The sequence below is a fragment of the Rhinatrema bivittatum genome, chromosome 1 (genome assembly GCF_901001135.1).
Source record: "Rhinatrema bivittatum chromosome 1, aRhiBiv1.1, whole genome shotgun sequence".
Taxonomy (NCBI): Eukaryota; Metazoa; Chordata; class Amphibia; order Gymnophiona; family Rhinatrematidae; genus Rhinatrema; species Rhinatrema bivittatum.
This window is the reverse complement of record NC_042615.1, coordinates 820,479,548-820,500,448: the sequence shown is the minus strand read 5'-3', so window position 1 is coordinate 820,500,448 and position 20,901 is coordinate 820,479,548. Positions and strand designations below refer to the sequence as shown.

General features: G+C 47.5%; 1 protein-coding gene across 3 annotated transcripts in view; it reads left to right on the top strand.

Annotated features, from left to right (window-relative positions):
• LOC115078964 (receptor-type tyrosine-protein phosphatase mu-like) overlaps positions 1 to 20,901 on the top strand; it is a 122,130-nt gene that overhangs the window by 87,406 nt on the left and 13,823 nt on the right. For 2 of the 3 annotated variants that reach the window (XM_029582041.1, XM_029582042.1), the window contains exons 10-13: positions 7,556 to 7,655; positions 9,499 to 9,578; positions 10,613 to 10,747; positions 14,876 to 15,001. In XM_029582041.1, the coding sequence (XP_029437901.1) occupies positions 7,556 to 7,655; positions 9,499 to 9,578; positions 10,613 to 10,747; positions 14,876 to 15,001 (441 nt within the window). The remainder of the gene's footprint in view (positions 1 to 7,555; positions 7,656 to 9,498; positions 9,579 to 10,612; positions 10,748 to 14,875; positions 15,002 to 20,901) is intronic. The other variant, XM_029582043.1, reaches the window with a different exon arrangement.

Below are 20,901 nucleotides of genomic sequence, written 5' to 3'. Positions count from 1 at the left end.
ATGCAATAAAAGGCACGGAAAAAACGGGCATCCAAACTGGTCGCCCGTTTTTTTTACTGCGCGCACATTCACCTCTCTTGAGCGCGTATCCCTAGCGCATCCCTAGCGAGTCCATGGCATCGAGCACCCAGGAAATGTGGCTGTATGGGGGTTAGGAAAACGGACGCTCATAAAATTGAGCGTCCGTTTTCCTAACCTCACCACTCTTAAGACTTTTGTTTTTCATGTTGCTGCTTTCTGTGATTCCTCCTACTTAGTATTGCAACGATACTAAGTTGGAGGAACCACAGAAAAGCATTATTTTCTGCTTTTCTGTTCAGGTTTTGGAGTTTCTCGAGACTTAGCACTAGCTTAAGGACTGGCATAAATTTTTGAGGGTTAAAATGTGCGCAATGGGTGCATGCTTTTTTTTTTTTTACATCGGGGGGTACTAGGTATTTACATTTGATGAGCGCTATTAGCTACGCTCTGGTTTGGACACGCTGATCCCCTTATTGCATCAGGGGTTATGGATGCGTGTCCAAAACGTGATTCCAACCGCAGGTTAACCTGTGCGCTAGCCTGAACACACGTTTCTGAACATGCCCAGATCAGTCCAGACAAGTGGGTTTATGCATCCCTACCAGCAGATGAAGGCAGAGAAGAAAATAATACTGCAGTTCCTCAGAATTTCTCTGTCTCCAGTAGATGGTAGAGGTGCATATTTGCAGTCCTGACTGAAAGTGGAAACTTGGAGATTTTAAGGTTGGATTCTGCTCCCCGAGGTGCTAGGTTCCTTTTGTGGGCCATCCCTTGGGTTCAGCCAGGCAACTGAGGGGTTGGATACTCCTGGCTGTTGTGGCCCGCTGTCTCCGGGACCTAGATAGCCAGAGGACTGGCTGCCTCTTGGTGCCCTGAAGTCCTCTCCTGTGCATCGCTGGCTTCATTCAGGGAAGTATCCCTTGCTTTATTCTCTTGTTCTCTCTTTTGACCTGAGTTAAGCTTTCTTTACAAAAAAAAAAAAAAAGAGAGAGAAAGGAAAGAAACCAGGAGCCAGGAAGCTCGAACTGTGGTTCAGTGCCGGGGAGGGGTGGGAGAGCAAGAGAGGCCATGTAAATGTAGTCTTTCCTTGGCGGGGAAACTTGTACTGAGTGCCATGAGTGTCGCACGGTGTTCGGGCCTTCTGCAGTTTTTCCCACGTACCAGTGTATTCGGCGCAAGCGCACGTTCTTGATCAACTCAGCAGCGGTCATGTGGGTGGCCTTTCTCATGGTGGTGCGTTAGTCCCGATTTCAGTCATGGGCCTCATGGCGGACAAGCTGCGTAGGAGGCTTGCAGGGCCTGCGGCTCTGGTCTGCCTGTTTGAATTCTCATTCCTTCTGCACAGGTTGTGCATCGGGAGGGGAGGGATCTCTCGTGCCGCAGGGACCACAGCAGGCTCTAAAGGGGGGGGTTCTCCTCGGTGCCTTCTCCCGAAGGGAATGGCAGACAGGAAACTCCAGCCGATCAGGACCCCAGTGGCTCCCCTCCACCGCTTTCTCCTGCGGGGCAGGAGCTGGAGGATGACCAGGAGGCAGGAGTGGTTTCAGAGTCCGATCTTCCTGAGCAGGGGTTTGAGGGCCTGCCAGGGGTTTTCCCCAGATTTGTCCTGCTGATGCATGAGGCTATTTTGGCCAGGCAGAGTGCAGAGGAGAGTAGATCCAGAGATAGAAGACCAGGGCCTCCCAAGAGACCTAGGCTGGCTTCGGCGGGCGGTTCTGGGCATGTGCACATGCCCCTGGGGTTACATAGATCTGGTGCGGAGGGTGACCCCCAGGGATCTCGATGACTTGGAAGAGAATGCTGCTTCACAGCATGGAGCGGATCCAAGTGGGGTCCCGGATGGGGCCAGACCCCAGATCCATCCGATCTCATGGAGACCAGGTCCGAGGAGGATGACCCTCAAGGGTTTTCTGTCTGTTTAAGAATGTTACGCGTGCCATCCGCGGCAGACCCGCAGCGCACCCCCTCATCTTCTTACACAGACTTCAGCTTCTGGTTCCTCCATGCTAGCAGCGGTGGGCTGCCAGCTCCGACCTCAGGCCGCCCCCAATGCCTCCGGCTCTGCCATGGTCCCCAGTATTGCAGCTCAAGATGCCATTGCTCGTCGGGCCTCTCCGCGCAGTCCGCGGAGAGACGCCACTATCCATGCCAAGCCCCTCCCTAGGCGCGCACGTGCGCATCTCTGATCCTTATCAAGGGCCTGCGGCGGGAACCTGGCCGCAGCCCCGGATGATGATGCCAAACTCTTCAGTGTATTTAAGCTCAGAACTCGCTCCATAGCGTTGCCTTTGCAACAGGTCTCCTCGCTACTCGAGTACTCATTGCTGCTAGAGAATCCTCTCTACTCATCGTTCCTGGCCTCCGTTGTTCCTGGTTCCTGTCTTCTTCGTTCCTGCCCTGTCTATGTGTTGGACTGACTCTACGGATATCGACTTTGCTTTGCCTGACTACACTACAGCCTATCTCCAGACCCAGACCTCTGCTTCGCCCAACTACGCTACTGCTTATCTCCAGACCCAGACCTCTGCAACGCCTGACTACGCTATTGCCTATCTCTAGACCCAGACCTCTGCTTCGCCCGACTACGCTACAGCCTATCTCCAGACCCGGACCTCCGCTACGCCCGACTACACTATTGACTTCTCCGTGATCAGACCATTGCCTTGATTGACTAATGCTATTGACTTCTCCGTGATCAGAACATTGCTGTGATTGACTAATGCTATTGACTTCTCCGTGATCAGACCATTGCCTTGATTGACTATGCTATTGACTCCTCTGTGATCAGAACATTGCTGTGATTGACTAATGCTATTGACTTCTCCGTGATCAGACCATTGCCTTGATTGACTATGCTATTGACTCCTCTGTGATCAGAACTCTGCATTGCTTGCCACGATCTCTGCTCTGCCGCCGGCCCTGATCCAAGCTTGTCAGTGATGCCTCTCCCAGCCTACTCCCTGGACGTGGACTTATTAGGCTCCAGCCTATCTGTGCTTGAGCGCCTCCAGCTAATCTCCGTTCCATTGGCGCCCGAGTTCCAGTACCGTACCCAGTCCAGGATAGGACTATGCCATCTACCAACTGCTGTCTCTGGGCTGAACCAACCTCTCTTGTCTATCAACCTCAAGGCCCACCTAAGTCCTGCCGGCCCCGGCACCCAAAGGCTCAACCCGTGGGGAACGAGGGCTGGTATAGGTGAAGCTCCAGCGGCTTCTACCTTCAGCCCACTCCACCTGCTGACGGTGGGGATCTGTATGTCCTCACCTATGGTTTGCATCAACCCCACCTCGGCCCAAGGGTCCACCTCCAACGCAACAAAGAAGGAGGAACTTTGGCCCCTTATTCCACAGGTGCTGGAAGAATTGGGGGTAAAGCTAACTCAGGAGGAGTCTGATAATGAAGGCGTCATTCCAGTTCTGGATGGACTTTCCCATACCTAAAAAGATGTGCCTTTCCCATACCTAAAAAGATTCAGAAGCTGATTAGCTGGGAGTGGTATTTCCCAGAAGCAGGCTTGAAGGTCAGAAGGGCAATGGCAAAGCTTTATCCCCTGTTGGAAGTGCATTTGGACTGCCTTAAGACTCCGAAGGAAGACAGCAGCGGTCTCTGCAGTAACTAAGAAGACTACAATTCTGGTGGCGGGGTCTGCCGCGCTGAAGGATGTCTAAGACTGCAAGTTGGAGATTCAGTTGAAGTGGATGTTCGAGGTGTCAGCCTTGAGTTTGCGAGCAGCGGTGTGTGCTAGCATGATGCAGCGGACTTGTTTGTGCTGGATCCAGAAGCCTCAGGAGCAGGCCTCGTTTAGTGTGCTTTCCCCTGCTCAGGTGGCTTGCGTAGAAGCTGGGGTGGCTTATGTGGCGGATGCCTTGTATGATTTGGTGCCTACTTCGGCTACAAATATGATCTCAGTGGTGGCTGTGCACAGACGTCTGTGGTTGCGCAATTGGTCGGCAGAAGGTGGTCCAAGTCTCACCTATGCAATCTTCCTTTCAAGGGGAGGCTGCTTTTTTGGAAAGATCTAGACCAGCTGATGAAGTCCCTGGGGGAATCCAAGAGAAACAGACTGCCAGAGGATAAGATGGCCAGTAAGAAGGTTTTTCAATCCCATTCCCATTTTTGGGACTCAAAGAGGTTTCGGTCCGGCAGGGGGACTTCCTCTTTGGGTTTATTTTATTTATTTATTTAAATTCTTTTAATATACCGATGCTCAAGACCAGGTCTTATCGTACCGGCTTACAATAAACTAGGGGGTAAACCAGTTAACAATGAAAGCAAAAAAGTTACATTATAACAGGGAATGTGGAACTAGGCTGTTAGAAAAAAAGGATAGGTTAAACAATTTCTAACTGGAGAGCAGAGCATATAAGCAGAAAGTAAGTGCTTACATGTTAAGATTCTCCAGCCTATTTCAGGGGTGGAAGGACCTCCCACATCTGCTGTCTCCGGTGGAACAGGGTATTTTCAATTGGAGGGAGCTCAATTTGGACGGGGAGAGAAATCCTTCTGAGGATGTATCAGAGGATCCCACTCCATTTTCCTCTGAATTTGTCCTGCTTCTGCACGAAGCATATTTGGTGCGAAAGGCGGCCGGGAGGAGGGACTGGGCTCAGGGGCCTGGTGATCGGCGGCCGGCTAAAAGATCTGGTAGTTCTGGGGGTCCATTTCCGTGCAAAGCACCCAGGTCCTTGGAATGAGGACTGCTCTGGGTATGTCGACTCCGATGACTCAGAAGGGGCTCCGCAGGTTCCAGCCTTTCCGGATCCTTCCGAGGCTGGCAGTGATCCAGCTGCTCCCGATAAAGGTCTGGATGGGCCAGATCTGGATGAAGAGTTGGGCCAGGTGCCAGTGGCAGAGTGGAAAGACCCTAAGGTGGTGTGTATTTTCCGGAAAGAGTTTGCTGTGGCCCTTAATTCTGCATGTTCTTGAGGAGCTGGGGATCAAGGTTCCTCAGGAGGACTCCGATCAAGAGGGAGTGGACCCAGTCATGGATGGCCTGAGGGTCCAGTGAAAGCTTTTCCTTTTCACAAATCAGTGAATAAGCTGGTGGTCAGGAAGTGAGATACTCTTGAGATGGGCCTGAAGGTGGGTCAGGCCATGGCTAAGTTGTATCCATTACCTTCCAACTACAACAACCCTTATAAGGACCTCTCACTTAAATTGTAAAATACAAAAACATTTTAAATTACATTTTTATATTAAATTTTTTGGGAATTAGTATTGGAATTGCAAGTGCTCTGCTTGATACAGTCTTCAGGCTCTTCAATCAGTTTCATGTATAAGCACTAGGTGTCACGTCATTTACTTCTGCCCAATTTAAAAAAACATTTTTTATATATCTTTTTTACTTGTTGTGCATTAAATAACTCATTATTTTAAAACCTACTTTCCCATAAAGTGAAAACGCTATCAAACAACTTTTATCGATGAACTTATCTAAATTTCTTACTGACAATCAAACCATTGTTTCGTGTCTTCTTCTTTTTTACTATTGCCCGCTGCGTTGCTCCTGTTGTAAAACTCCCAACATTGGCAATGTTTCGGCATCCAATGTCGCCTTCTTCAGGGGACTCAATCTGTTAATCAAATCAAAGAACACTCCTTTTATCTTTCTGTCTATTTCTTACGCTCTTCTACGAATATCTTTATATCGCCACTAACCAGCAGGACTTACTTTTTCCCGGCCGTTCCCGGTTCAGTATCGCAGCACTCCTTCAAAAATGGCGCTTAACGCTCCGACGCCACGCAGCGGAAGTGTCAGTATTTATACTCCTTCTTTTACTTGAATCCCAACCAATCAGGTTACCTTTTCACATAAAAACGGACCAATCAACTTCCTTGTTGAGTCCGGCGGGATGTACCGTCTGAAGCTTAAAAATCCACCGCTGTTCTCTCTGCAATAACCTCTGATTCAAGTTACCTCCACGCTCATCTTTATTTACCACCTCTAGCACTGTGCATTTGAGGCTTTCAAATGTGTGCCCCTTATCCACACAATTTTCAAGTAAAAGATTCCGATTCCTCCTGCGCCACCTTAATTCCCAGCTCATCCAGGACCTGAGGAATCAGTGGACCCAACTCTTCCTTTCAGAACAAACGAACCACCATAGGGTCATCCCCTTCAGATACTGGCAACTCCTCAGGCTCTGCCTGTCCTGAGCCATGTGAACCAGAAGCTCCCTGAACATACGGAGGATCAACTGTCAGTCAACCGCCGGATCAGCTCCAAAAACTCCCTGAGGATCCCCTTCCTCATCTGAGTCCAAAGCCGACTCTACGGGCTCATGCAAACCACTTCCTAGGCCCAAGAGATGGAATATCCCCGACTTCCCCAGCAGCCTCTCTTCGTGCCTCTTAGCTAGAAGCAGAGACTTCTGGGGCACCTGTCATTTACCTCCTACTCCTTTCTTGACTAAAAAAACCTTGTGGAGGAGAAGGACAAAGTCTGTAGAAAAGGGCTCCAAGTCACTAGCACTCAGTGACAAAATGGCCGCTGTTTCCTCAGAATCCCCTGAGGTCTGTGGCATAACTCCTTTAGAACAGGTGACCCGCCGGGAAGAAGCCTCTGCAGAGGTTACCATATCCCCGTCAACACAAGCAGTACACAGCGCGCCAGCAGAGAGATGCGAGCTACTCACCCCACAGGCCCAACACAACTTCACGTGGGCAGCGGCCTGTGCCATGTAGTAGCAAGCACTTCACCATGCAGCACTGACAGTCTCGGCCCACACACGCTTGCTTTCCCACCCCGGGAAGAAATAGCGAATGCTTTCCCACTCACCCTCATGCTACAGCACTCATGTCTTGTTTCTCGGACATGAACGGTACTCTCTGTACACAGCGTGCCGCTTTCCTGGCTCCCGGCTGCAAGCTACACATTTCTTTTTTTAAAGCTACAGCTCCCCAGGAAAGAAGAAAAGGGGTACTTCCCTGTATCCAGTGGCAGGCATCAGTGAGGGGACCACAGAAGAGCTGAGGAAACTAGAATCCCTGACTTTCAGCCCTCTAGATGTTTCAGGTCGATACCGCCAGGAATAACCAACCCCCGGCTCGCCCAGCTCTACCCAAAGAATGGCCCTCTAAGGCACCTAACACACCAGGAAGCTAATTTTCCTTTTCTCTTCTCTCTTCTCTCTTCTTTTATTTTTTAAACTCCAGACGTGCAGGTTTGCACCTCTACCATCTGCTGCAGGTGGCACTCTCAGTTATGTAGCAGTGTCTCAAAGTATTTTTTCTCTGCCTCTGTCTTCTGGTGGGGATACAAAATCCACTTGTCTGGACTGATCTAGGATATGATCAGGAAGGACGTCATTGTTCCTTTTCCTCTTTGGAATATGCCAAGTAGATCAGGCACTAAGAGTGAGAAACAGACTTTACACCCCAGAAGCGGCTGCATGTGTACCTGTGAAATAATATGCACATAAACCATCGAGTTTATGGGGATCCTCATTGGATTAAAGCTGCTAGGGAAATACAAATTATTTTTGGTGTTTTAATCCTTGCTGGTGTGATGAAACTTTCCCTTTTCTTGTAGGCACTGCAGAAATATTCAGAGATACATCTATTGTACACCTGCCGAGAGGCCAAGAAACCAAGCAACACAGGCAAGAACCGCAGCCAGGAGATCCTGCCAGGTAAGGTGGTGCATTGGCACAGTGCATACCTGAAATGGTGCCCTCTGCCCTTCTCCGTGGAGCCATCTCGCTGAAGCCTTAGGTCAGGCCTTCCAGGTCTCATGGGGGATGTCCATCAAATCCCATTAACAGAGAGCTAGCGCTTGCTTTTCTGTTGAGCATCATCACTTCTGCCAAGTACTAGACAGATTGGCGTCAATCACCATTTGCAGCAGTACTGCGGGACATCAATTGTGAAGTTACATAATTAATTAAAATCGAGAAGTTCTAGAGTATCTAAAAAAAAATGGAGAACCACCCACAATTTGATTTGTCAAAAACTTAAGTAGAGGTGTCATACAGAAGTGGACCAAATTGCGCTGTAAATTGAACACAGCGCTTTTGCGCCAAATCATTATCCTCCTTGTAATCCACAGATTCTGATAAATGTTAACACACAATCCTTTTGCCAATAATCCTCCAAAAAAAAATTCTCACGAGAAATCATCATTCAAAGCAATGATATCTTCCATCTAAGCTTTACCAAATCTAGCCACCCCATCATCCAGTTGCATCAAAGTGCTGAAGCTGTAAAGCACCCATGTAACAATACCGAGCATACAAACTCGATGCCAACATTTCTGCAAAATAATGTGCCTGATATAGAGTGCCCAAATTTAGATGAGAGAAGTCACCGAACAAAGCAGATCGAATGTTCATATGACAGTGTATATCTAAAACTAGATCAGTATTGGCGTGTTCTGCTTGCCAAACACAGGTCCAGAGCATGTGACCTAAATTACCCACTTCTGATTCGTATTTTATACACTTGTTGGAGTCCAAAATACAAACCATAAATGCTTGACTCTGAGAAACGTACACTAAATTTAAATTGTGTCTCTCGAAGCTTTGCACTGATGGTGATTTTGTCAATGTAACCAAAACACTTGATAAGGGTATTTCTTGGTCTCAGAACCTGTATCTCTTGAGTCCATCTGTTCCATACATTTTCACATTTCTTTTCCTCCGCAAGCATTGCCACAGTCTTATGTAAACTAGACAGAGTTAGCCTGCAAGAAACATGCTCATCAAACCAGCCTTTCAGTGAGGTCCGATTGACAGCTCGAAGCTCAGCAAGATTGATAGATCGAAAATGGTGTGGTTCTTGCAAATAAGTATAGTGATCCCTCTGAGGGATATTCTCTGCCTGTGTCTATGGGAAAATACCTTGACGAATCCTGCCCTCGGTTTGTAACTCTGTAAAAGATTTAATAAACCCTTTGTCATTTAACATGTGGATCACAAAAGCAGGTCCTCTCTTTTCCCATCTGGATAAAATGGATGGATATATGACAGGTTTAAAAAAATCCATTACCACAGATCGGTGAAAAAGGCTGAAAGCAATCCATCTCCACGTAGCCATTGCAGGTGTCGATAACACATGGTTCTTAAGAGGTCATGGGAGTTGCGAGTATTTAGAGTGCAAAACATAATAAAGCAGCAAAGGATACACCAAAGCCCACTCTATCTCCAGCACAGGATAGTAATCTGTGCCTATTACCCATTCCCCCTATATGCCAAAGATTAGCTGCTTCATTGTAGGTTTGACTGTCCGGTAAACTCATCCCACCTTTCCCCCGAGATCTCTTCCCCTTCCAAAGGAAGAATCTGATTTCTCTATAAAAAGAGTAATCTGCTTTCTTTTTAAGAATACTGGGAGAATACGGGAAAAACATAAATCCATTTTGCAAACATAGTCATTATAATGCTAAACTTGTATTTTAAAAACAAAAAAAAAGGTCCTGAAGTAAAAGATTGCGTTTACGCTGTGCGCTGACCTCTCTCTCTCCAATTCTTCCTTCAGCGGATATTTGGCGCCCAATTCTGATGTCAGTCCTCAGCAGAGATGGTTCTCCTGGATATGTCAATGCCGTCTTTGCCAATGTAAGTCGGCAGATTCTGGCTCTGAGCACGCACTGATCTGGGGAATGTTATAAGATGACATATCGTGCATGATTATGTGACTCTATGCGACAGCCACAGACTGCTTTTCTTATGGACCAGCAGTTTTTTCCTGCGACTTTGCACTTCCAGCTCAGTCGGAAGCAGGGCTGATACCTGGAGCCGTCAGCCTTCATTCACAACTATCCGGGGATTTCCCCCTATTTTTATCGAACCCCCTCCCAACTCAACCCAGCCTTTCTGACAACAGTCTTTGCCCACAGGCCACAAACACATGGTTCCCTTTGAAGGCCAGCAAACATGGACCCAACTCTGGCCACTAGGTGTCGCTAATGAGCAATGGCTAAGACTCCCTCCTTGCAGGTATAAGGGTCTGCGCAGCATCCCCAGTACTGGCCAGCCCAGGGAGCAGAAGCCACTAAGCCATCAAGTCTGCCCCGTAACTGCAGTATTAATCAGCTAGCATTGAGTCTGAGCATGAACCCCCTACCCAAAACATGTGTAATTACAGTAGGACCCATCCAGTCCTCTTCTAGTTGAGTTCATCAAAAATTAGCCCCATTGCCCCACTGCTGCCTCACCCTCCCAAGGATTTGGTGTCACCTCTTGAATGACATTCTCATTGTTTGGGGACGGGGAAGAGAGAGGTGACATGCAGTATGTAAAGAGAAAAGTGGATCAAAGAGGCAAGGCAGAGACAAGTGTTCTGTGCTGGTGATGGGGAGGGTCTGTGGGAGAGAGGCTTTTCTTAAAATCTCTAGGAAGAAGTGATCACGTATAATGGGGAGTGCAATTAGCACATTTAAGACTAATCAGAGAAAATTCTTTTTTACTCAACGCACAATTAAACTCTGGAATTTGTTGCCAGAGGATGTGGTTAGTGCAGTTAGTATAGCTGTGTTTAAAAAAGGATTGGATAAGTTCTTGGAGGAGAAGTCCATTACCTGCTATTAAGTTCACTTAGAGAATAGGATGTTAAAGCCGGTTTTGATCAATCTTCTCTCTCTCCCTGTTAGTCATATGCAGAAGAAGATAAATTTATCATCACTCAGTTACCACTGAAGGACACCTTACCTGACTTCTGGGCTCTCGTTTATGATTATAACTGCACGTCTGTGATCCTCATGAACAGGGTGCAGGACTTGGATGAGGTGAGCTGGGATGACATGGGAACGTTTTTCTTTTTTTTTTTAATTTACATTCCGCCTTTCATGACAAACAGATTACACTCAGGTACGGGAGCTAGGTCCTTTTCCCCAGTGGGCTTACAATCTTAGGGCCTCATTTGCTAAGCATTTCTCTCATAGACACAGGTTGGGAAGGTGTGAGAGGTATTCCCTGGGTGAGCTACCTCCTGCTCTCCTTAACGTAGTGTAAGCCGTTTCTCCTGAGGGGCATCTCCGCAGCGGGTACATACAATAATGTGTTGTCTCTTGGGGCTTTCTTCCCTATCACTGTCCCCGGGGGGGGGGGGGGGGGTTTTCTTTCTATGAAGAAGCTTCTGCTATGGTCCAGGTGGGGGGAGTGACCTCTCCTTGTGTTGCTGCTTGTGATTGGTATTTTCTGAGGATGCGTAATCAAGGAGACTGAACACAGGATGGGGTGTTCAAAGAAAACGTTTACTGGTTCTGTTAAAAGTCAAATCAATTTCCAAGTGAGGTGTGTCTGTACAAGGATTATCCTTTTACTCTCCCTGTGTAAGTGCTGATTTCCTGGCTCCAGGGGCGGTTCCTGACTCCCTTGAACTGGGCGGCGAGGTGGCTTCCCTGCTGCTGGCTGGCCCCGAATGGCACCTTTTCCCCAATCCCACCTGGATCCCACAGACTTCACAGGATGCCCCGACCTGCACCTGCCTCCTGCCTGAAGATCTTGGGAAGGGTCATCCAACGTGCTCCCTTGATTTGTAGTTGGGGATTCCTCAAAGCCCAGGCTGAAATATTTCAGACTAAATTCTGGAGCTGCCTTACTTCCTTCCACTCAGCTCCTAACCTGGCAGGATGTGTACCAATTTGATTCTCCCAGAAGAATTTGGGAAAGGCTGTAGGCCTCTCCAGTGAGAAAGGACCCTTCACTCTAGGGTCCCGTCCATCCCCCCCCCCCCCCCCCCCCCCCCACCACCACCACCACCATCATAGAAATGCTCTCCTCAACTCCTCCTGCAAAACCCACTTTGACCCTCTTATAGCCAGGTCCACCTCTTCAGCTACCTCATATGGGAGGAACTGCCAATTCCTAGTCCTATGTATGGGGAATTAGGGACATCTAATGGTCTACCCATAGGGGTGCCACAGTAGTCAGGATAATGCTGGATATGGTGGTCATCTCACTAGCTTAGTACATTGAAACATAAATTACAATTTAACATCTGTGTTAAAATAGATAATATGGGTTGGTAGGTAAATTCCTTTATCTCTTGGTGCCTCAGTGTATCCAACTATGATTTGGTACTAGTACTGAAATACTGTTTCCCTTCCCTTCTCTTGTTTGGAAGTTGATGCGCAATGTGAAATGTAGATGGGAGAACCATGCAACACAGAGGTGGCTGCATGTCTGCTAGGAGTATAGACAGGAGAATGTTCAAACGGATCCGTGGGTAAAGCAATGCTTTCTCCAAGGACAAGCAGGATTGGGTGTCCCGCCAAATTGCCCTCCATGCCCGTTGTGGGAGCCAGTGCTGCATCAGGAAGTGCTGCTTGAGGAGCTCTCCACCTTCTTAACAGCCAGGGCGGTTAAGCCTGTCCCACCAAGGCAGAGAGGGCAGGAATTCTACTCCAGGTATTTTCTGATTCCAAAGAGAACAGGAGGACTCCATCCCATCCTAGACCTAAGGGCTTTGAACAAGTTTCTAAAAAAAGAAAAGTTCAAGATGTTTTCCCTGGGCACCTTGATCCCCCATCTGCAAAGTGGGGACTGGCTATGCTCCATCGATCTAAAGGACGTGTACACCCATATTGAGATCTTCCCAGGTCACAGGAAATATCTCCGAATCGTGGTGGGGAAACAGCACTTCCAGTACAGAGTGTTGCCGTTTGGGCTAGCGTCAGCCCCACGTGTCTTCACAAAATGCCCAGCCTTGGTGGTGACGCATCTCCGCAGGCTGTGAGTGCTTGTCTTTTCCTATCTGGCCAATTGGCTAGTCAGGAGCACATCTCAGGCAGGAACGAAAATTAACAGACAAGAACTAATTTTCCTATCTCTCAGAGGATGTGTCTTGGGTCCTAATGGCTTCTAGAAAGCCTTCCACTAGAAAGTCCTATGGACTGAAGTGGAGGAGGTTTTCCATATGGTGTGAGCAGAAGGCCCTAGATCTTTTCTCCTGCCCCACACAAAAACTGCTTGATTACCTTCTACACCTATCGGAGGCTGGCTTAAAACCAGCTCCGTTAGGGTCCATCTGAGTGCAATTGGTGATAACACCATGATGTAAATGATACGCCCATTTCTGTACAGCCTATAGTTGTATATTTTATGCAGGACCTGCTTCAGTTGAAGCCTCCCCTATGGCTTCCCGCTGTGTTTGGGACCTCAGTGTGGTACGAACTCAGCTGATGGAAGCTCCTGGAAGGTCATATTTATCGTGCCAGTCACTTCAGTGTGCAGGGTTAGCGAGCTCCAGGCCTTAGTGACTTATCCACCTTATACAAAATTTTTAACATGACAGGGTGGTCTTCCTGTCTAAGGAGGTGACGGACTTCCATCTTAACCAGTCTATTGTCCTGCCAACTTTCTTTCCCAGGCCCCATTCGCACCAAGGTGAACCAACATTGTTTAGTTTCGACTGCAAACGAGCCTTAGCCTTCTGTCTGGAGCGGACAGAAGTCCATCGACAGTCCAATCAACCTTTTATTTCTTTTGACAGCAGTAGGATGGGAGTTGCCATTGCCAATTGGCTAGCAAATTGCATCTCCTTCTGTTATACCCAGGCAGGACTGCATCTTGAGGATCATGTCAAGGCTCATTCTTTCAGAGCCATAGCAGTGTCAGTGACTCACTTGCAAGCTGTTCCGTGGAGGAGATCTGCAAGGCTGTGATGTGGAGTTGTCTCCACACATTTGCATCCCACTACTATCTGGATAGAGATGGCCGATGTGACAGTAGGCTTGGCCAGTCTGTCTTTCAGAACCTGTTTGAGGTGTAGAATGCAACTCTCCCTGCCTAGGGCCCGTGGTTTGGCTTCAGGCAGTCTCCCTCTCTGTTACCAACAGCACTATTGTTGTTATGCTCGTTGGCACATGGTTGAGTGTCTTTTGGTTCTCTTTTTTGTTGTGGAGCAGCCTGTAGCTAGGGATTCACCCATGTGTGAGGACTACCATCCTGCTTATTCTCGGAGAAAGCAGAGTTGCTTACCTGTAACAGGTGTTCTCCGAGGATAACAGGATGTTATTCCTCACGAAACCTGCCCGTCATCCCACAGAGTTGGATTTCTCCCTTTTGTTTTTAAAATTTAATTCTATGATACAAGACTGGAGAGGGATCCCGTGTGGATGTGTGGTATAGGGCATGCTGGGCATGCTCAGTGTGCCAGTCAAACTTCTAGAAACTTTGACATAAGTTTTCTGCATTGGGGCTCCATCTGATGACGTCACTCATGTGTGAGGACTAACATCCTGCGGTCCTCGGAGAACACCTGTTACAGGTAAGCAACTCTGCTTTCTCTCCCTCACATGTCTGACCCTTGCAGCTTGTGGAGACCTAAGCTGGTGCCACTCACAGGATGTTTAAATAGTGCCTTAACTGATCTCGCCTAGGCTACCAATTGCTGCTCCCTGTCCATACAGCCAATTAAAAGGGCATGTATTTAACCCTTTCCCTTTCATGCCCCACTGTATGGGTATCTGTCCAATCCATTACAGGGTAGAAGAGTTTGTTTAGCCAGATTTAGGATCTGCTGCCATGCCTGACGTACAGGTTCATTTCCCGAGCTTGGCTTCTGTTCTACAGACCCAGCCGGCACTGGAGACACTGCAGGGGTAGTGTTTACTAGCCCAGTCCCAGCCATCATGACACTCAGTGCACATGTACTAGGATACGGCTGAAGACTGGTCCTATAACAGTTGGCTACACAAGAAGTAGGGTTAATAAGAGAAGAAAAACCCTGGGTAACTGCATACAGAGGCACCAGAGAGCAGAGACCCGTTCCCATTGAAATGGAAACCCACAAGTGGGAAATAAAGCACTGTTCCATCTCTGATTATAAATGATCTAAATCGCCCTCTGCCTTTAATGTTTGGCAATTTCACATGCTAAATATCAGTGATGCATATGTGTTCTGTCTACAGACGTACCCCAAGCTCTGGCCGGCACGTAGTGAAACCAAGCAAGGCCCTTTCCATGTGAAGGTAATCTCAGAGAAGCCAGGAGCTGGATTTAACAAGATAACACTAAGTTTAACCAAGAATAAGGAGGTAAGTTGGCCAGTATTGCTGGGAAGGCATGTAGTTGGGGAATATCCTTAGAAGTAGTATCGTCTGACCTCGGGCAGTCCAAAATGATCCCAATCTGATCCTGGCGTCTGAAGTTTTAGGGAATCCCTAAAGTCATCAGGGAGACTGAGGGGAAATGGAATATTCTTATTTTCAAGGTAAAGAACTACGGTCACATGATTCCAGCCCATGGCTGCTAGAGGAAACTTCCAGATGTAATTTAAACAGAGTTCTGTAATTTAATTCTAGCTCTCTTGCTTCTTTTTCCACCATAGAGTCAAAGGAGTTCCTCCCCAGCGTGCATCTGGTTTTCACTCCGTGGTTGTTCCTTGTCTCTTTATTTCACCCCTTTCTTCAGGGTTCTTCATTGCTCCGTAACTCTTTCCGTTTTTTGGAGCCTTTTGGTATTTTTCCTGTTTCTTTGCATCAGCCCTTTTGTTTTGACTCGTGTCACTTGACTTTGTATTTTTTCTCCAAGCATTTGCCTTTTATTTTTCATTTGTTTTCATAGCCATGAAACTGTTCTAGGTGCTTAAGATTAGCCAAAGCTGCAGCAACAGATGTTGCAGTGGCAGACCTGTTTCCGAATGTTGGCCTTGAGTTGTAGTTGTCAGATTCTGCCTCTAGTGAATGGGGAGGGCTCAGTATGAGATAAGATCTGGCTTCAGAGTCGTCAGCTTCAACCCCACCTTAGTGAGAAGCTTGATCACAATTTCTACTCTTCTGAGTTCCTGAGTGAGTCAGAGAGCTCCATGCCCTTGAAGCATGAATCTTGCAATTGTATTGGTGAAAGCTTCATTTTTCTGCTCATACCCAGATCGGTCCAGACTCCTGGGTTTTGCCTCCCTGCCAGCAGCTGGAGACAGAGAAAAAATGTTTCACTGATGCTGCACATAACCCAGAGTGCCACCTGCAGTCTCTCAGTATTTCTCTGTCTCCAACAGATGGTAGAGGTGTAAAATCTGAAGTTTGGAGTATTTAAAAAAAATAAATAAAGAGGAAAATAGCCTTCAGGAGTCCTCCCAGGAGTTGTTAGATCCTGGTGGGGCCATCCTCCGTGGTTTGAGGTGGACAAGCAGAGAGTTAGTGACTCTTTCATTGGCTCGCTCTGCACTTCTGTGGGGCTGATAGCTGGTGGTCCAGTTCCCTCTCCCCAGGAGTCCCGCATCAGATCTGCTGGACGGCTGGCGTTTGAGGGAAGTACTTGAATTTTCTCTTCTCTGCTTACAGCTATTAAAGTTAAAAAAAAAAATTATCAAGCAGTGTTGTTAGTTCCTGAGCGGAGGTCAGATCTCCTTCTGTGCGGGCGGTCGCATCTTTGCTAATGCTGATCGGGGTTCCAGGGGAGCAGGTGGTAAGCGTACCGCGCAGCTCCTCTCTGCACATGGCTGCAGGCAACACGCAACTCTTGGCCTGTCGGGCCTACATGCGGCTCCTGCCACTGCCTGAGGGGAGTTATGGCATGTGACAAGTGCTGCAAATCATGTGGAGAGTTGCCGGCCTGTTGCATCTCTAGAGGGGAAGGCAGTTCGGAGTTGTTGCTTCAGTAGATGCACACAAGAAGGTTCCAAGGGCATTGGGGCCTGCTATGGATGTTTTCTGCAGAGGCAGGAGATTCCCCACCCCCTTTATTACCAGCTTTGCAGGTCTCCAGTGAGAGGCAGGAAGCCTCTGAATTGGAGGAGGACCAGCTGAGGGAGGATTCAAATGATTCTTCTGCCTTTTCTTCAGATTTCATCTTGCTTTTGCATAAGGCTTATTTGGCCAAGAAAGCAGGTGATAAGAGGCTTCATTCCCAGGATTGCTCTAAGGATGATTCTTGTCTGATAAAAAGGCCTAAGGTCTCCGGGAATAGAAGGTTGGCTAGTGTTCAGAGGATTCTGGGAATTTCAGCTCACCCAGCTAATTCCAGGAAGGGCTCTGATGGCTCTGAAGTTTCAGTGGTGGTACTTTTTTTCTGTAAGGAAGAACTGTGGTCCTTGATTCTGCATTTTCTTAAGGAGCTGAGTATCAAGATTCCACTGGAAGAGCCTGACCAGGAAGGAACAGACCCCGTTACGGTCAGTTTGAGGGGTCCGTCAAAGGCTTTTCCTTTCCACAAGTCAATGAGAAAATTGGTGTTCAGGGAGTGGGTTACTCCTGAGACCAGCCTGAAGGTTGGTAGAGCTATGGATAAATTATATCCGTTGCCCGAAGAGCTGCTCAAGCTTTTGTCACTTCCAAAGATGGATGCTTTGGTGTCGATGGTGACCAAGAAAACCACCATTCCGGTTGCTGGCTCAGCTGCACTGAAAAATGTTGAGGACTGGAAATTGGAAGTCCCATCTCAAAAGAATTTTTGAGGCTTCAGCTTTAGGCAAACATGATGCAGTTTGCAGTAGCATTGGGTATAACACTTGCAGGCGAAGAAGCCTACCTCTGCTTCTGCAGAGAAGCAGGCAGAGTGAATGGAGGCAGCAGTGGCATATGTGGCGGATGCCCTGTATGACCTAGTCAAAACATCTTCTAGGATTATGGTGGCAGCAGTATTGGCCAGGTGACTGCTTTGGTTGAGAAACTGGTCGGCTGATGTATGGTCCCAATCGCAGTTAGGGGCTCTCCCGTTCAAGGGAAAATTCCTATTTGGAAAGGACTTGGAGCAACTGGTAAAGCATCTTGGAGAGTCCAAAGGGCATAAGTTGCCTGAGGACAAGCCGAAGAATGGAAGAAGATCCTTTCTCGCCTGTTCCCGTTTTCATAATAATAATAATAATAATAATAGGAGATTTTACCAAAATAATGCCTCTTTGGAGACCCAAAGACAGGTTTCGGGCAAAACTCAGTCTTGGAGGCATTCCTTTCATGGTGGATGGAAGCTAACCCAGGACAACCCTGGTCAGGGAACTAGAGGAGCCAAGTCAATGTAGCAAGGACGATCCACTTTTCCATTCCAGCATCGGGGGACGTTTGACTCTTTTTCATGAGGAGTGGACCAAAAAGACAACAGACCAGTGAGTCCTAAGTGTGATAAGAGATGGCTACGAGTTAGAATTTGCTCATCCGTTTCGAGAAGCCTACATAGACTCCCCATGCACCCCAAACACCAAGAAGGTTCAAGGGACTGTGGATCACTTGCAGCATCTGGGGGCTATAGTTCCTGTTCCTCCAGAGGAACAGAGAACAATAAGGTATTCCATTTATTTCGTGGCACCAAAATAGGAAGGAACTTTCTGACCAATTGTAGTTTTAAAGAAGATAAATGCGGCCCTCAAGTTATCCCAGTTTCAGGTGGAGACTCTGCACTCGATCCTAGCGAGTATGCAAAGGAGAGTTCCTGGTGTCCCTAGACTTGACGGAGACAAATCTATATATAGCAATCAGTCCGGAACACCAGCGATTTCACTGATTTATGATTCTGGGGAAGCACTTTCAGTTTTGTGCTCTTCCTTTCCGGCGGGCACTAATATTTCTGTTTGTCAGATCACCTCTTTGTAAGAACATAAGAACATGCCATGCTGGGTCAGACCAAGGGTCCATCAAGCCCAGCATCCTGTTTCCAACAGTGGCCAATCCAGGCCATAAGAACCTGGCAAGTACCCAAAAACTTGGAATGGTTTGAAGAAAGGATGTAAAGCATGTAAAGCTATGATTGCTCACTGACTAAAAGAAGCAATTGCCTCGGCTTACCTTTGTAAAGGTCGCCTTATAACAGAAGGTTTGAGGGCTCACTCGACTCGCTCTCAGGCCACCTCCTGGGCCGAGTGTCAACAGGTATCCCCACAAGAGATTTGTCAGGTGGCTACTTGGAAATCATTGCACATCTTCACCAGACATTATTGTTTGGATATCCGGGCTCCAGATTCCATGGGGTTTGGTGAGAATGTTCTACGAATGGGATTGTCTCGGTCCTACCCTGTGTAAGAAAGCTTGGATACATCCCAGGAGTCTGGAATGATCTGGGCATGAACAAGAAAAGAACATTGGTTCTTATCAGATAATTTTCGTTCCTGTAATACCACAGATCAGTCCAGAGCCCCACCGTTGGAGAAGTCCACTCATACTGATATTTAGTGTATAATGCAGAGTTGTTGAGGGATTCAAAGATATTCTCCTTTATTACTGTTGGAAGGGATTTCTAGTTTTGAGCTTTCACCTTTCTCCCACTTGTTGAGGGGGTTTTGGAGTCTTAGTTTTAAGGTTTCTTTTTAATCATCTTGGCTTAGGTACAATGCTGAGAAACTTCAAGTGGCACGCTAGGTTAAATGCAGCGTCAGTAAAACTTTTTTCTCTGTCTCCATCTGCTGGCAGGGAGGCAAAACCCAGGAGTCTGGACTGATCTGTGTATTATAGGGATGAAAATAAGCAGGTAAGAACCAATTTTCCTTTCATTTGACAATTGCCTTCAGGGTCTGCGAGTAAAACGATCCCACACACATTTGCAACTGCTTTTTGTGTGGGCAAATGTTCATGGAACACAGCGCATGTTACTCTCCAGTCCTGCTCAGAACATGCCCCTAGGAAGGCCTCTCTTCGCAGGCTAAAAGTGCACACGTTGTGAAAGGCCATGCTTGTTTTTAGCCCAGACAGAGGATGTGCAAGTTTCAGAAAAGCCAGTTTAGCCAGGTAAATTGTTTCAAAATGGGCCTGCCTAGTGGGCACACACAAAGGAGGGGTTGAATTAGCCCAAGCTTGAAACTTGTGAGCAGTAGCACCGGTCATCAAGGCTTCAGCCCCCTGGCTACTGGCCAGTTCCACCTCATTTTTTGGACTGGTTCATTTTAAAGTACAAAAAGCACTTTCAGAAGTACAAGTTAATCATTTACTCACTCCGGCTTGGATCTGTAAGAAGAGCCGCACAGCCTGTTCTGAGCTCCCCCTTAAAGAAATGTAAATCTATGCTGGAGAAGGAGATTTGCAAGGCATAACGTGATTAATTTGGGGCTAAGCTAGCCAGGAAGCTAAACTTAAAGAAGTAAGGGAGGATTACATTTTCCACCAGATCCTGCCACAATCTGACTCTTCTTCCAATATGAATTTCTAATGTTGACATTCTGTTTGGGATTTTGGGCTGTCCAGTTTATTAAAGTTATTGTCATTTGCATGGCACTGCCAGGTGACACGTAAGAGAAAGTCCCTGCTCCACGGAGCTTACAATCTCGTCAAGACAGACAAACAAAACCAAATAAGAAGCTTTGAGTTAAAGCAGTGAGGCCAAGATCGGGAAGAAAGAAACACAGTGGGTTAGATGTGGGATTAATTAAAGAAGGGGCAGCGTTAATGGAGTAAATCTGCAAGGAACGGCGCCTCACAAGGTGGGACTTTTAAGTCCTTCCCAAAATACGTTAAAACTGCAGGAATCAGGTCTCTGAGCCACCAACTGTCTCTAAAACAAAATCAGGAGCTGGGTGGGTGAAGGCAGCCACAGAAACTCAGCCCCGGACGAAAGCCTGTCACTTTTTAACCCGATGAAGTGCCAGAGAAATGGGGACCTCCTGTAGAAGTTGTTGCCCCTATCTGGGTTAAAGTCAAGAAGATCGTGTGCAGGTGAATTAAGGTGCAGGTTTTAAAAGTGACCTCAAAGCAGAGAGTATGTAGGCTGATTTGAATTTGGAAAGAGACAGAGCATGGTGCAGGTGTTCAGGAAAAGGCGTACGGTGCAGTGTGGAGTCGAGATCAGGCGACGGAGGAAAAGGGCAGAGATAAGAGCAGCTTACCCAGTGAGTGGAGTTTGAGAAGACGGGTGTGTGGGAAAACAAGAGAGGAGATGCAATGAGGCGCCGCAGAGTGAATCATCTATAGGCGTGTACAAGAAGTTGGAATTGAATGTGCAAGTGGATGGGAATGCTTTGGGAGGAGAGGTTACATGGTCATTTTAGTTAAAAGTACATTCTCAGGCACAGTCA